Source organism: Paralichthys olivaceus, chromosome 7, assembly GCF_024713975.1.
Source record: "Paralichthys olivaceus isolate ysfri-2021 chromosome 7, ASM2471397v2, whole genome shotgun sequence".
In the NCBI taxonomy this organism is placed as follows: domain Eukaryota; kingdom Metazoa; phylum Chordata; class Actinopteri; order Pleuronectiformes; family Paralichthyidae; genus Paralichthys; species Paralichthys olivaceus.
This window is the reverse complement of record NC_091099.1, coordinates 4960613-4977720: the sequence shown is the minus strand read 5'-3', so window position 1 is coordinate 4977720 and position 17108 is coordinate 4960613. Positions and strand designations below refer to the sequence as shown.

General features: G+C 44.4%; 1 protein-coding gene across 1 annotated transcript in view; it reads right to left on the bottom strand.

Annotated features, from left to right (window-relative positions):
• The window catches only part of mrpl23 (mitochondrial ribosomal protein L23), a 31006-nt gene that overhangs the window by 2937 nt on the left and 10961 nt on the right, over positions 1–17108 (bottom strand). The window contains exon 4 of the mRNA XM_020102235.2: positions 14016–14089. Within this exon, the coding sequence (XP_019957794.1) occupies positions 14016–14089 (74 nt within the window). The remainder of the gene's footprint in view (positions 1–14015; positions 14090–17108) is intronic.

Here is a 17108-nt window from a genome sequence, read left to right as displayed (position 1 = left end):
GGAAATGACTATTTTGGTACGATACTTTACAGACTTGAATTCATGTTCCTCTCTGAAACCTGGCCTTTGAGTGTAAACTCTCTGATACCTGCTTTGAAGACTAGCAAGAGCAAAACATTCACAACCTTCAATCAAAAGAAAAGCTTCTCTGTTCTTGTGTTTTGCAGCAACTCCAGTATGAAAAGTGCAGGGTTTTTTTTCGAGGGGGCACAGTGATGCAGAAACACAGACTAGAGTGCAGAGCCAGTCAGGAGAAGGCTTAGTCAGTGAGAGGCAGAGAGCTGCCAAACACCAAAGAAGCACCTGGAAACCGATGGCGCTGCCAAGGCCCTCGGTGTCTCTCTGCACTCGCACACACTGTCATCGAGGAACGCACAATCCAGAACACAAACACTGGACCGCGCCAAGGGAAGTTTGCTGCGGGAGTAAGAGGAGGAGAGAAGGAGGCAGCATGGAGAAAGACGAGGGTATATGCTGTGAGGAAATGACTGGGCGAGTAGGAAGAACTAAGAAATCCAGCACAGCGCTGAAAACACCAGACCTGGAAATTGGAGGAACAATGAAGCCGTAAACCAAAGAAAACTTCACCCAACTCCAACCAAATGTCATTGCATGACTATTCCCAGTTTTACGGCGCAACACTGAACTTTGTGTAAACACATGGCGAAGATTAATCCTGGCCTCAGGGAGCACGATTCACATATAAAAACAAAGCCTTTAGATTAAAGTCAATAAAGAGCTGGGTTTCATTGAACAAGACTTATTATGTGTGTGTGTGTGTGTGTGTGTGTTTGCCTCTCTCTACTTGTGTATTTGTGTGTGAGGAAGGGAGAGGGAGTGTGTCCATGAGGACACACGGAAGAAGTTTTAACACATGGACTTTCAATTCGGACATTATCTGAACTTTGCCTTTCACAAGAACAGAGCAGGAGATTCTCCAGGTCAGATGCGTTTACAACAACAGGAAAATCTGTGCAGCGTTCAGGTTACGGGTGGCGTCTGGGTGGTGCATGCACTGGGGAGAAGACGTCTTCGTTTAAAGCACACCACCAACAGCTCCTTAATCTCGTTGTCTTTCATAGTTGACATTTAAATTACCTGAGTCAGTGGGCTCCATGAGACATTATCCGGGGTTTTAAGACAGGGCTGGCAGGAGAAACTCCGAAGCAAGTGACTCGGACATTTGTGTTCTTACATGCAGCCCCTCCGGATAATTTGAGGAGAATATCTGAAGTTCAGTGCAGGACTGAAAGCAGCTTGAATGACTAATGGAAAGACAGAAGAATGTCCAAAAAGGACAAAGGTGGAGAAAGACAGTAAGACATTATGTGCCTGCAAAGGTTTTCCTTCTGTTGCCTCTTATTCTTCCTGGACAACAAACTGAATGGGTGGATATTTTCCCTCTATCTGCCATCATCTTCACTATGCTCCCAACTGAATCACGCTGCCATCCAGGAATATTGGGACAAGGTCCCATGCTGTTAGCGTTGTAAACATACTCGTCTTACGCACATGAACAACCCATTACACCCACAGTTTCCCTCTCAATGGGAAAAGCGCGAGAAACGGGGGGGTGGGGGTGTTAAGAGGGGAAGACAAATGTTGTCATTGACTCCAACCCAACCCCATTTCACTTTCCCCATCTGTATTTATGTGTATGTTTCCTTTTTAAACTCTAATTCACTGTCTTGTTCTGTTCCAGGAAGTGAGCATTTAGTGTGTCGGTCTGTCCTGTGTCACACATGGGGATCACAAGTGAGACTTTTAACCAACTCACTGGGGAACGCTGTGGAATTAGGAACAACCGAGTGTCCACTTATTGTTTTCACAGCAGTTACGTTCAGCAGAAACTAGTTTGTCTCTATTGATGTATACTGCTCACACGTAGCTGGTGTTAGCTCCAGGCTGCAAATGTACTTCAATGAAACATCTCCAAATCAAACCCGGGGTTTGCACGTGCGTGTGTGTTCATGTGGATACAACAGAGTCACACACACAAACCACAAGTAATCCTGTTTGCACCCCCAGAGGGATAAGGGGGGGAAGAAGAGAGTGAAAAGAGCAGAGATGGAAAGAGACACACAAAGGACAACTGTATTCTGTGTGTGTGTGTTTCTTTCTTATAATTTCCCCTTAAGGAAAGAAAGAAAGGAAATGTGACCTTGGATTTATGTGAAATCAATACGTGGGAAATGCGAACGGGGGGACTCTTTTATTCATAAGGTTAGATTTTAGTGTGAAATATGAAAGCCTTAGTTATTCTGGCTTGATGAGTTAAAATGTCTTTCATGAAAACAGGAAGGTGCTTTTCCAACCTGGAGCTGAATAGAACATTATGGCACAGTCACCAGCTGAGGACACAAAAGGCTGATTCAACCTGCTTCTCTGAGAGTTAAAACATACCGGACACGACCGGACTGGACTGGAGCCCGACCAGACTTAGCTATGTGACAGATGAAATACGCATCAGCGTTTAAATACCTCTGCACAGTAAGCACGTAGTAAAAAAGAATGCTACAAATTTTCAAGAAAAAAAAAAAAACAAAACAAAAAAGGCTTTCAAAGATGATTATTCAAACCCGTTGAGGCAAATTTGACTTCATTTTCCAATATCCTCAATCCACAGAATAGACTTCATGGTATCAGATTTTATGTCCTCTGGAATAAAACAAATTTGGAGCAAAATGTTGTAACTTTGAAGACACAGCTGTAAAACTACTCAGGGTCAAACGGCGACTTCCATTCAGATAATCTAGACAACTTAAAAATTGAATCCATCAGAAATTACATTCTAAATGCTCTTTACGACCTGAGATCAGTCTCTCTTTTGTGCTCTCTGAAAACCTTGAGCACCTAGAGTTATTGTGGCGCTAAATAAGATGTGACTAAGGGGTGGGGAGGGGTGGGGGGGTGAGTACACTGACTTATTGAATGACCACACTTGACTGAATCAACAGTCAGAGGAGCTCTGAATGTGGTAACGAAGCCTGAAAAGGTTTAAAGTGGTCTGAAAATGTGAAACTGAGCCATTCACAGAGGCCTTAAGAGACTGTCAGACAAACTACACCCCCCCCCCCCCCCCCCCCCCCACCCCTTTTTTTTTTTGACAATCTAGAAGAAATTTGAAGATAGGACCACTCGCAGCGCAGCAAATAAAAATCAGCCAGATGTTGGCGGTCGTCATCAGCGTACAGTCAAATCTGGACCGCACACTGGAACGACGAGGTGTTGACGATGCGGGGAGAAATCTCATGGGGCTGTGGTGGCAGTGTGGTGGGGTGGTGGGGGCAAGCCGTAGCGAAGCACCAAGACATCTTGAGTCCCGCTGGTGGCCGTGTGTATGTGTGTGTGGTAGAGAGGGAGAGCGAGACGGAGGTGTTCACATTGCAGTAAAATCCACTTTGACCACACGGTGGGAGAGCTCATCAGACTACTGAGGCAGAGACTACGGTGGGGAGGGTTACCAGGATTAGAGCTGAGGGCAACCCCCTGCTGAGTGTGTGTGTGAGTGTGTGTGTGTGTGTGTAAACCCTATTTATCCAGGGAAACGTTGACTGAGCATGCATCCTGCTCTTTTTCAGCAATTCATGCAGTTGTACACATCAACACCCATACAGCTGTGAGTGGGTGATTTCTGTTGGCCAGTAGCCAGTAGCAGGAGAGGGTTACATGCCTTGCTCAAGGGCAAATGAACTACAGCGAAGAGCAATTACTACAGTCCACACAGACCCGGGGAGCCTGACTGCGGATTTTAAAGGATGTCTATTTTCTTTGGTCTCAACCACAGATTAAATTTTTGTTGCATTTTTCTTTTCGGTTCATTTGAGTTCACACTGCCCAATTACAAGTGAACCGGGGCTTGTAAAGGAAAGTCCGATGGACTCACAAGTAGCTTGTTTATTGGACAGAGTTTTGGCAACCTGTCATCCAGTAAGATTACAGGTTTTGGCAGCCATAGAGCAAAGGGAAATAAAAACAAATCTGATCCCAGTTTCTTTAGGTTTAACTAAGCATTGTGGAATTGTCTTAGCTTTCTGTTGTAATTTACCATCTCTGGTTTTCATACTGGAGAAAAATGAAATGAGTGATCACATCAGGCTGAAGCTTGCTTCGGATCATTTTGTCATGCTCAGCTCTCCAAACATGAGTAACTGCTGGCAATCCGATGTTAACATCTATGTCCTTGTAGCAATTAAATCAAATGAACAATAGGCAACATGTTGCGAATATATTTCTGAGCTGTCTCAGTTCACCTCGTTTTTAATAGAATCAAATAACTATACTAAACTAAACTAACTAAGAATTTACACTAATAAAAATTACATTAACCATCCTTTAGAGGAATCTATTTGATGGGGATCATTTTGTTTGGCTCATGTCCCATCTACCAACATGGAGCAGGCAGTGTTTATATCCTATCACCAGTGGGCAATCGACTCCACTTTAGAACGGTTGTGTTGGATTTGTTGGGTCCCACAAATTCACATAAGATGTATAAATATGATCAGTTATGAAAATAAATAATTATTATATATCATATTATTCTCAGTGTCAAAGCGATAGTTTGAAGGTAGTAGAAGTACTTCAACTCATTACTCAAGCACTCAAATCAGCAAATGGCCTAAAATGTCTATCAGTACAAAGATGCTTTCCAACACATTAACATTAAGTTTTACTTTAAGGTACTATACTCACACTGTGACTTTACTGTTGACCTATACTCTGTCTTGATATTGTATTATGTACATGTTTATCTGAAATCACAGAGAAAAAAGATAGTTTAACAAAACTGGGAGAGGCAGGAAAGACGATGGAAGAGGCCTGGAGAGGAGAAGAGATGTAGCCTGATGATTGTAAACAGCTCTTGCTGCCAGGCCCCTGGGTGGGCCACACATTCACTCTCACTTTATCTCATTGACACACACACACACACACACACACACACACACACACACACACACACACACACACACACACACACACTAATCTGCCCCGTTGTGCCTCCATCCAGAACTTCTGGTACAGGCTATTCCAGGAACAGAAGAGTGAGAGACAGAGATGGAGATAGAGTGAAGAGAATGTGGGCAGAAGGACTTAGGAAAATCTCCACTAAAGGTTTAATAAAACTGGACTGTCTCCTCTCAGGACAGACAGTGAGGTGAGAATGATTCAGACAAACACAACGAGGCTAATTTAGATGACTTTTAAACTTTCTTTGACTATCTACAGCCAGGTGAAGAAGTCAAACTTTTCAGTTGACATGGGAGAAAAACATCAGCTGAGCATGAGAGAACGAAAACAGTGAAATCATCTCTCTCTGTGTAAAAGACATAAGTGGCAGTGAGAGTAGACCACTAACCAATAGCATCCTGCTGTGGGTGCGTTCAGGGTCATGACCCCGACCCTCCCTCCAATTACAATGACATCTCTTCCACAGCCCAACAACAGCTAAATAACTCGGTCAGCTCTGGCTTGCAGCAGTGTGTGTTTGTGTGCTTCTCCTTGTCATTCATGTGAATTACCATTGCAACGTTTGCAAACAGTGCTGCATAAATGTTTATAGTATGTGCAAATGGATAAACAAACTAATTCGCATTTTGCATTTCCTGTGGCTGCTTCAAAATAAAAGCCTCTATGTTCCTGCTGTCTGCACCTGTAGTATGCTCTATGAGTAAACTTGCATTGGCAGCAACAGCTCTGAAATGTGCACACAATCGTCAGCAAACGGTGAGGCTGATATCACTGCAACCATATTGCACTGGATTACATGCATGCTTTGTTTTCCTGTAAATCCTCTGAGCTTAAGCTGGTAATTTAACAGGTCTTTAACAAAGGACTTGTGACCATTAAAAAAACAAATGCAAAGACAAGGAATGGCCTTTTTGAAATCTAAGACTATCACCTGAAATAGCATTCTAGACTTTTTTTCATTTAACAATGATGCTGCATGAACTCATGTCCAGTGATGTGTGGTTTTAGCTTTACAGAGGATTGTCTTACTCAGATGCACACAGGGAGCAATATTAAGAAATATTATATATAAAGTATATAGTGTGTTGGATTAGTATTTAGTAGCTTATCCAAATACCACATGAACATTAGATTTGATATTGGCAGCATGAAGAAATGCTTCAATTAAAATTTCAACATCGATTATAGCAACCTATTAAGGGTATTATTAAGTAAAATACTTGAAAAAACAGATACCTATAGACTGATATCAAATTGTGGGGCACCAAGTCATCCTCTGCCATGTGTACATGCTTTGTGGGACAAGGAGCAGGAGTCAGGCAGGTGGGCGAGCAGTGACTCTGAGGTTTCTGAAAATACTTCCAAGATATATCGCTGGAAACCTCCAGTGATACACGCGCCCATATTTCTGCCCAGAGACAAACAGAGTGTGTGAGTGTGTGTGTGTGTGAGTGTGTGTGTGTGTGTGTGTGTGTGTGTGTGTGTTTGTGTGTGTGTGTGTGTGTGCACATGATAGTTTTCATGTCTGGGCATGTCTTCTCCCAGCCTCCTACTGGAGACATTGGACCCTGGTAACAGAGCTCTCAGGAAAAGATCATCATCTAAATACACACCAGGCCAAAGACATTTACATCCATCTGGTTACAGCAACAACAGTAACATCAACAGCAGAGAGTGAAGAAATCAAATCTGTCCATATGATTGATAACGCACAACAAACAGTGAATCATACACTGTCATTTATAGAAGCGCACCAAACCTCTGTACCTTAAAGCCAAATCCCATCTAACCTTGCCTGTGTCAACAATCGACCCTGATCTCTCACACACACACACACACACACTCACACACACACTCACAGACTCACACTCACACACAGCTGTTCACTATCATTATCCCCTCCATCTATGTCATTCACCCCCCCAACCCCCATGATGCACCCCATTTCTCTCTCACCAACGCATGTAAACAACCCTCACGTACCCTCCCCCCCAATTTCAAGCATCCCCTCCACCTACCCCGCCCCCTCCGAGCCCAACCCCACTATCTAGGCTACCAAACACATACACAGTCAGACCCTTGCACAAACACACGCAGACACACTCACCCCTACATGCAACATAAACATCCAGGCAATGCCCCTGCCCCCTCCCCAACTCAGAGGAATGCGGGGACCAGCTGGTGGAGAAAATAAAAAACGAAGAAGCATACCAAAACAGGAAATGCATCAGCAGGGGCCTATCAGAGGGCTTTATCAGGCGAGTGGCAGCCCCGTTGAGAACCTGGGTGGCGCCGCATGCTGATTGGCTGATCAAAGTGGCAGCTGTGTCATTACGGGTCAAGAGGTCAGGGGTAATCAAGAGAGGTTACGAGCATGCGCGCTCGTGCATGTGTGTGTGTGTACGTGTGTGTGAGAGAGTTGCCATGGCTATCTAAATAGGGGGAACCTGGAGGAAATGTGGGAGGAAATGAGGGTGAGGAGAGAAATGCTGCAGAGAGAGATAAAGTAAGGATCAGTCAAAAATTGACAAAAGGACAGAGAGAAAGAGATATGGACAGAACAAGAGTCGTGAAACTCCAGGTCCAACTGTGGTTATTTATTGTTGTGTTACGCTGGATGTTGTTCTGCTGAGACATTCGTCTCCCTTTTGTTTTTCTAGATAAACATCACCAATTTGAAATGACAGCACAGTCATGTCCTTTAAGTCTGTATCATCTCAACCGAAATTAGCGTCAAGAGCTGAACATATGAGAAAGAAACAACAGGAACTCAACTAAGCCATTCAAAAAAAGGTTTGCGTGTGAGATTCAAAACCGGATGGTTGAGACCATCCTCTGCTCTCTATAATTCATGTTCTGTCTCTCCACTGAGCTCTTATGAAACCTACACGTACAGACATACACTCACACACAGCCACACAAAGGATTTTACTTAGGAGTGAATTTTCCAAATCAGGAGACACATAGGGATATGGGGGCTTTTCAGCGTAGGCTTGATTGCCTGGACAGGCATCTCCTTTTATTAGGCTCACCACCAGCCAACGTGCACGTGTGTGCACACATATGTTTGTACACACACTAATTACTGCATCAGCCAATTCCCTCTTTGTGAAGATTTATACACGTAGAACGCTGACAGATACATTTAAGTGAAAGTAGCGCTGCTTGACTCTGGATATGAGGTGAATCTTGATTATCGCAGAACGCCTTTTAAATTCTTGTTAAATTATTTGTTTAAAAAATTGCCCTGAGACCTCACTGAACATATTGAGTTGCTCAATAACAATCTTGCTGAATATATTTGTGCAGTTGGAGATTTTCTCAAAGGTTTTCTGGAAAAGTTTGCTTGGCCTTGACAGCGTCATCAGTTTGTCCTTTGTGGGAATGTGTAAGCTTATTGTATAAATTTATGTTCTGCAAATGAAGGGCACTTCACTTTCTTATATTGTTTTTCCTGAATGCTTGTGGTAGGAGGTCATGATATATTCCATTAAACACAGCAGTTAAGAGCAGAAAATGGAGGCAACGTTTGACATTTTCCGTGTATCCTAAAAATTGATGGTTTCGTGTTTGGTGTTCTTTTCTCAAATAATCCTGCTGTCCAGAATAAAATGAAATGTTGACAAGCTATGTAATTTATGAAATACAGGCATGCCCTTTCTGACAAAGGTTTCTGTTCCATTCCTCACTTATTCTCAAAAGTGTTCTTACTTGGAATTATACATATGATGAAGAGGTTATTTATTGTTACTCAGCGAGTGAAAAGGAACTTAGAATACGGAAGAATTATTCTTGTGTAAAAAAATTGTACAGTCACAAAAGAAATTGCAATTTCCATATAATGAATCATCCAGTGAAAGAGAAAAATGAGACAGAGGGGAAGAGATCACAGAGGGGAAAAGTGGCAGAAGTTAAAAATGTTAATTGGTGTGATAAGCAAGGGTGAGGCAGCAGAGGGAAGGGAAGGAAGCAGCGTGGCAGACAGTCAGACAGACAGAGAGACGGACAAGGCTGTGTGAGGAAGGCCTGTGTTTGCGTGACAAGGTGAAACGGATGAAGAGGGAGGGAAAGGAGAGTCGGAGCCATCATGATCCAAATAGTTGAAAATAATAAAATTCCATACAGATAAGCAAGATTTCCCCCCTTGGCCCGACAGGCTGATTCAGCAACTCCAGCTCCATAGAGCCGGCCGGGGGTTCTTTCAGAGCGGGGAACAGGGAGGAAGAGGCAAGGGGTCATGGGGGTTTGCAGCCCCCCCCCCCCCATCCTGTACCCGTCTCCGCCACCACCCCAGCCAGAAACACACAGTCAGACATATATACACAGCCCCAGAGAGTCTATTGTTAAGCAACAAGGAGTCAAGAACTGATAGGAGATGAAGCGAGGCTGTATTGCGAGAAGCTGTGCAGCAAAACGTTGCCATCTAGTGTCAGTCACACAGAGAGGAGAGTCAGACTTGGCCGAAGCTTCCATCTCATAACCACTCTCAATACAGCTGTTTCTTTCTCTCTCCTTCCTTTACAGCTGTGTCACAACTCCTTCATGTTTGCCACTCAGTCTCCCCCCCTCTGTTTGTTTGTGTCTCTCCCTCTCTTTCTCTCACTGTTCTCGTTCACTTCAAGTGATGCCTTCCCCGTGGATCGAGCCGGGGTAGAGAAAGCAACAGAAAGAAACACAGGAAATGAGCAATTTGAATGAAGCTACCACTTATTCTACAACTGTTGGTCCAGCCCCTTATCTTGTTTTGTTCTGTGGCCGCCGGGTCGGGACTTTGCTCAGGGGCAAATCTGACTGGGGCGTCTGGTTCGCTGTAATGCTCTCAGGGACCTGGGCCCCGGAGAGAAACCTTGACGCCTTTTTTACTACTTTTATGTAAACTCGGCCACCAGGCACATAAACTATAGTACAGACTGAGAGCTGTTTGTGCGTATGAAAGAGAGCAACCTTTGATAGGTCCCCACAAGAACAGGGCATTTAAAAAATATTGCTAAGTTAACATGGACCATTTTTTAGACCTCGTTAGAAAGAAAGTCAGAGGAATACATCACCACACTGAGTTTGTTCAATTAAATTTTTACTACTTTCAAAGCCTTCTGGATTTGTGAACATTACTGTCCTCGGTTGCGGCCAAAACGTGTGACCACAATGAAAATAGTGACATCACTTGTTTATGTGTAAACAAAAATTGCTGCTCAGATCATGGCAGCTAATAGTCGTCATCATGACAACACCTTCGACCATCTGTGCGCCTGTTCTCCCTTCTGTCTCTCATCATCCACTCTCACTGCTTTCGCCCTCATGCTGGCGCTGCTGTGACTGTATGACGTGAGCTGTTGTCTACACAAACTGCTGAATGGAGTTTGCGTGGTGTCTGTGTAACCACTCCCCACTTATGACGATGCTTAAAGACTGTTGATGCACATGGACTTCTGATCTCTGTGTGATTTTTATAAGCTGTGTACCGACTGTCAAACAAAAGTTAGCTCGTGTGGATTTTTATGCAAAATGCTTGGGAGCATCTCACAGGTGCCTGGACGTGTCACGTGGTTCCCAACACACAAAGACCATGAAACTGCTGCTCCTCCCTCCTGACCTCCTCTGAAGACAAATGTCTGAGATTCCTTCTGTTACACAGAGACCATGGAAGTTTTTCAAGAACATAACAGAGAACCTTGACTTCTTCATAATAACCTCCTCTGTTATGTTAGAAAATCAAGTTAGGAATATGTTCCTAATGTAATTTTCTAAGGCAATTTTCCACATTTTTTTTTCCCAAACTGTTCCCTTTAACACAATTGGAAGAACAACCACAACTGCAAATGAAACATTTCTAAATCCTGTAAGCAATTTTAAAATACAACATACAGTAAGATGACCATTGTTTGGACATTGGAACGTTGACCAAAATATGGCACTGAACAGGATCATTCAGAAACGCTGAGACCGGTCAGACATCCCATTCATATATTCAAAGCGTCACCCTCCAGGAGCTTTCAACATGCACTCTGAGCACTCAGCCCTCTGAGGTGCTGCAGCTGGCACCAGCCAGCAAAGCTCGTTTGCAAACTAGCTGCTACTCCAGGGAAAGAAAATACCTCCTCCGCGCCACAGCCTTTTCATTTTCATGCCAGGCAGAGGGTACTTTATCGTAAAAGTTTGACTGCCAGTAATGCTGTCGAACAATGACCGAAAACATCCAAAAAAACATTTCAGAAGTGGACTGCTTTTTCTTTTGTGAAAAGCACAGATTGGGTTTAAAAAAGGTTTTCAATGAAAGCAACGTTAACTGGAAATGGTGGCATGGTGCATTTCAGCAGTGAGACGGGCCAAGAGAATTTAATAAGGGTAAACCACAGGGTCTGACATGCATTATGAACATAGCCGACTGTAAAGCCATCTTCGCTACAAGACACATCCTGATTTTGATCCAAGTCAAATCCTACATGTTTTCCTACAAATAAAATTGCTTTGACTTGCCTAATAAGTACTAGAATATTTAAGAAACCTGAGGAAAAAGTTTCTGTACAAAAGGTAACGTGAACCACACAAATCTAATGACACCTACTGAATATGAAGTCACGTCTACGAGAAGTCAATAGGTTTAGGGCAGGGTCGGGTTTTCCAGCATCAGCCATTTAAAGCATCACATAGATGGAACAGTATGGGTTGACTGCAAAAATCGGATACTAGTGTTATCCCGAGCGTAGTGGCTAGACTTAGCCCTCAGCTCGTCATAGCGGTGCATGAAAGCAGTCTGACTCGAAACACACACATTGAAGTGCAGCCAGACCTAAAGGCAGTCAGATAGACTCAAGTCTTTTCATTTTGTACTGCTGTTTTTGTCACCCCACCACCACCCTGTCTAACACACACAAACACACTCACACAGTCTCTTCCCTCTCCCCCTGATCGCTTTGCCCCGTCTCTGGACCTCCCCGCTCTGGCATGACTCCATCATGCCCTTAGTCACCTCCCCAGCTCACCCCTCGCAGCCCCTCATGCACACATACACACTTTCCCACACACAGTGCACATTTCACACATGCAGACGCTTTTTCTTCCCCCAAAACTGGGGTCCCCCTTAAGCCTGAGGAAAATGGCCGTCACGGAACCCCGCTAACGGGAGGCCTCCCCTCAACCACAAACCAAGAGTAAGGAATGAGAGAATGAGAGAGAGAGAGAGAGAGAGAGAGAGAGAGAGAGAGAGAGAGAGAGAGAGAGCAAACATATTACTGCTGCAATATTAGCTGATGGAGGGAGGGGGGGAAGAGGAAAGGATGAGGGTAGAACAGGGGGACCGCGATGTGAGCATCGACCCGCAGAACACTCTCCCACATGTGGAGTCAATTAGGAACAATCTTGTTTTCTACCCACCGCTGAAAAAAGGAGGGTTTTCTGGGGCTCTGTATGCGAGTGTGTGTGTCTGAGACAGAGAGAGAGGGAGAGAGAGAGAGAGAGAGGGAGACAGAGCCAGAGAGGTAGGGGAGTTGAGAGAGAGCATGTTTTTCCCAAAACCTGCCAGAGAAATAGGCCGGATATTCGGTTTTATATCAAGTAATTTTAAGAACAAAGAGCCTGCATCTCAGCATTTCTGCTCGCTGTTCACCGACAAATGAGCATGACTTCAGAAAACCGCAACGTGATTGCGAATAAAGAGCGAATGACACTCAAGGAAAAAAAAAACAAAGCAGCAGTCCTCCTGGGCTCAGCATGCATGAATGATGCACACGTCACAGATGTGTACGACAGTGTGTGTTGTTCTGCATCCTCGCACCTATCATTGTCGTGTGCGTCTGGTGAGACAAAAGCATCACTAGTGACTCAGCTGGGAATTACAGACGTACACAAAATCACAGGCCACTTCCGTGGTGTCAGACAAGAGGAAGTCTCTCCTTTAAAAGATTTACAGCCGCTTCAATTATGTATCCTCTTTCAAATTGTCGTATTTAGACAATTTTCATTATTCATTCGTTTCAAGATTGATGGCTCCCCGTCGGGGTGGTGGTGGGAGCATTACAGCGTAAACATGCGTCTACACCTCTGTTGATTTATCTGGGGAAGATCAAAACGACAGGCGCAAAACAAAGGCCCCTTACTTTTCACATGTGCATCAAAGGCGCATTAAAACTGGGACTTTCTATGACATTTGGAGTGGAGGTTTGTTTGATTTTAAAAGACTAACAGACTTCAAACATTGGCACAACTCACCAGGTAACGGTCCTTCCTGACCCAACGCTCACCTCAATCACAGGTGTGAAGGTAACAGTCATGAGTCTAGGCTGAGAGCCACCATCAGGAGTGACTCTTCAAACATACAGACACAAACACACACTAAGTGCACATGATCGCTCACATTCCATCTGTGGCACGACCCACATGCATGAAAAGGAGTGCTATACCAGATGATAACCATATCTCAATATTTCCTGTAATAAGTCCGGCATGTAACCAAAGAAGACATTTCACCCTCAGGCCTTGCAACAACCCAGACTGCTGCTTTCTCAAGAGGGCAGCCAGAGTGTGTGAACCAGAGGGGAGAGAGATGCAAGGTAGAGCTGTGTGATTAGTGTGTGTCTACACACAGCATGTGTGTGTGTGTGTGTGTGTGCATCACAGGCTTTCTCACGAGAACAAGGAAAAGAAATGGTAGGTAGAGCAACAGTAAATGTTCATTTGTATTTGTCACCGATCTTGATTTTTGTTGTGCGTCCATTCATACCTGTATGAAAGTATCAAGTCACTTTCAAAGCACACCTGCCCCTCAGGGGACAGATCAACTAACCCATCGAACCCACCTCACAAAGCAAGTCCCCCCCTTCAACCCTACCCCAAAGCCTCAAGGTCATCAGAATGTCCTGTCCTCCTTGGTGTTGTGTTTAATAGTTCAGACTCAATCAAAAAAAATAGAGAAAGAAAAAAAAAAACTAAAATAGCACACTGGTGTGTATGTGTGTGTGTGTGTGTGTGTGTGTGTGTGTGTGTGTGTGTGTGTGTGTGTGTGTGAGTGAGTGAGTGAGCGTGTGCGAGCATGTGTGCGTGCTTACCAGCTGAATGTAAGCCACTTTATAGTCGGGCTGCTTCACCTTCTGGTTTAGGTGATTCCTCTTCTTGTTGGAGCCTGAGAAACACAAAGAACAGTTCATTTCACATTTGTTGGCAAACAGGAATAATGAAACAAAAGCAACTTCTGGTTTGGGAGCGAGCGGCCATGTGGGACAGAGTGGTGATGATGATTATGACATTCAAGAATATAGTGAGAGTTGGGTTAGGCACCATGACGTTACACCATGAAAGAGGAGGAAATGTGTCATCCAGTAAAGACTCAGCTGCACTGTTTCTACTGAGGAAGCTTGCCCTTTAAAATCTCTAGTTATTTTGGTCTTGGCAGGCAACGTTGCAAACCATCGAGCAGCACGGTCTTAGTGTTTTTGCATTCATTTAATGAAGTACCTCAAACTGAAAGGACACAACGCAGACATTTCCAATTGGTTAATTTATTTTGATGAACAGCTTTAAGGATCTATACATGATTGTTAGAAATGCAACAATTTGACCAGGAATCAACAAACTGATCAGCAGAATATTAAATCAATTTGTCAAGATAGCAAATATTAGATGTTTCCAGAATTTAAAATAAGAGTATTTGCACATTTTCCTCGTAAATTAAATCATGTATTTTATATAATGATCATTATTATGACTTTATAAAGACAAAATCAAATATCCACAATTATTTCCGGATTTATGTTAATAAGCCATTTTTGCCACATCGCCCATCTGAAGGTGACATCAGCAAAATGACTTCACCGAAATCCTGACATCTATTTACCTGCACAGCAATTATCCCATTATGTTTCAATCCTACCAACAGTTATTTGTTAATTTTCTTTCATTTCCCGACAGAACAGAGGAGACTTTGTGTGTTGAAGTTGAGCCTGATCTTGTTGACAATGGGAGGCAGGTTAACCTCTTTCCCAACTGGAGATGATAATGATGACATCATCCTCCCTCCTGTCAGACCTCTCCCAGTCTGGAAGACCGGGGTCTCAGGGAGATGGTGTGTGTGTGTGTGTGTGTGTGTGTGTGTGTGTGTGTGTGTGTGTGTGTGTGTGTGTGTGTGTGTGTGTGTCTGTGTGTGTGTCTGTGTGTGTGTGTCTGTGTGTGTGTGTCTGTGTGTGTGTGTGTGTGTGTGTGTGTGAGGAAGCAGGCTAGCAGCTTCAGTTCAACTAATACTTATGAGACTTACAGGCACTTCACACAGGTTTCTAAATCTTTACGCCAAAAGCTCCAGTTTTCATTGGTTGGTTAATGACCAGAGCATCAAACAGTTCATGCTTTCGAACTCTAATCTCAATGAGACCCCGGTGGTCAAGTCAACAGGCCCTCTGAGTAACTGCCATTTCCATGGGAACGGTTTATGACATGAAAAACAAGGGAAACATTCCACTGTAATGAGTCATTTGTGTGTATTGTGCGTGTTGGTGTGTGTGTGCTGGTGTGTGTGTGTGTGTGTGTGTGTGTGTGTGTGTGTGTGTTACATGTAGCTAGTAATCACTAGCCAAGCAGCCCACTGCTTAGGGAAAGCCCTGAGCAGGGTTGTAAACCCCCCCCCCTCCACGCCCCTGTGGCTAACTGGAGGCCCCTGTGTGGGTGGGAGACAGAGGTAACGAATTGTGTGTGTGCCTATGTGTTGCAATCGTAGTGTGGACTAATTCTGGTTTGTAGCCATTGTTTGTGAGGACATTTTGGCAGATCGTCACAACCTGAAAAGGGCTGTTACAGGGTTAAAACTTGGTTTCAGGGTTCAGGTTAGGGGTTTATTCATTATTCATAATAATGAGTGATGTAAGACAAGTGTGTGTGTGTGTGTAAAAGGAAATCCACAGGGAAATGCGGTAACCTTTGAAACAGCAAGGTAAGACCCCCCCCCCCAAAAAAAAGACACACACACACACACACACACACACACCTTGAAAGGGTACAACATGTGTTTCTCTTACTCCATGTAGCCCTTTCCTAACACATACAGACACACAGACAGACCTTTCATAAAAACAGTCGCAAACGCAAGCACAATTTCTCCTACTTTGAGATTGCGGTTTGGCAGCTGGCTATCACGTTACAAATCCCAGGCCGGAGGGGTAACCATGGCAACTCCTTCCAAAATACCCCTGCCGCCCATGGAGGGAAAAAAGGGTCGTTTGCACCCTCGCTGCTTTCTGCCTGTTCCTGTCTTTATGTTGCCAATGGAGTGGAACTCCTGACGCAGACAGGGATACCTTCTGTGACGCAGCTGGGGATCACCAGGGGCCCAGAGTCGTCCCCCCTCTAGCCCAGAACACTCAACGCTTTACTTACACCCACTCTCCCGAGGGGCTTTCCTTTTCCCCTACCTTTTAATGACACAACCCTAATAAACCGGTCTTCCACTGTGTAGGCTAAACTAAGATAGGCGCCTCTGTCCTCCTCCCTCCACGTCTCCTTCCCAGTCTCTCCTCCAGAGGTAGAGGGGGCTCCTTGTGGCCCTTCAGGCGCAGAATAGAGGGGGCACGTGGCTCCTCTTCTCCCATGCAGTCGTGTCTCTCAAACTTCAAACCATCTATATGTCCTCTTCTTCTGTTCTTCCATGAACTTGCAAATTCCTACACTTGTACCGAGCCCTCAAATCAGTCCATGCAACCATGAGTTGTTTCCTCCCATATAAAAAGCAACGAGGATTATTAAGTCAATGATATAACACTGTTCTTGGCTCTGTGGTTATCCTTAACGAGGGGGGGGGGGCTTTGAGGTTGGGATGGGTGTGAGAAGGGATGGGGCCCTGAAGTTGTAAGTTTGTGAGTGAATAGTATGTGTTTGTGTGGAGGGAGTGTGGGGTGTCCTGGGACAGCTGGAGGCTGGAGTGCTGCAGCAGCAGATTGTCAGATAAGCAGCTGTGTTTGTGAGGGGGGGAAAAGAGAGCCAGGCACGCTAACCACTACCGCAACTAGCCGCTGGAAAGCACTCCCGCTGCTGCATGTCAATGGGAAGACCGTCTATAGCGCTAGCTGGAATTGCTAATTGCCGCTTACCACTGCTGACACCCTCAAAAACAGAATCAATCTGATTTTATGATGCCAAAAACAAAATCAACTTTCTGT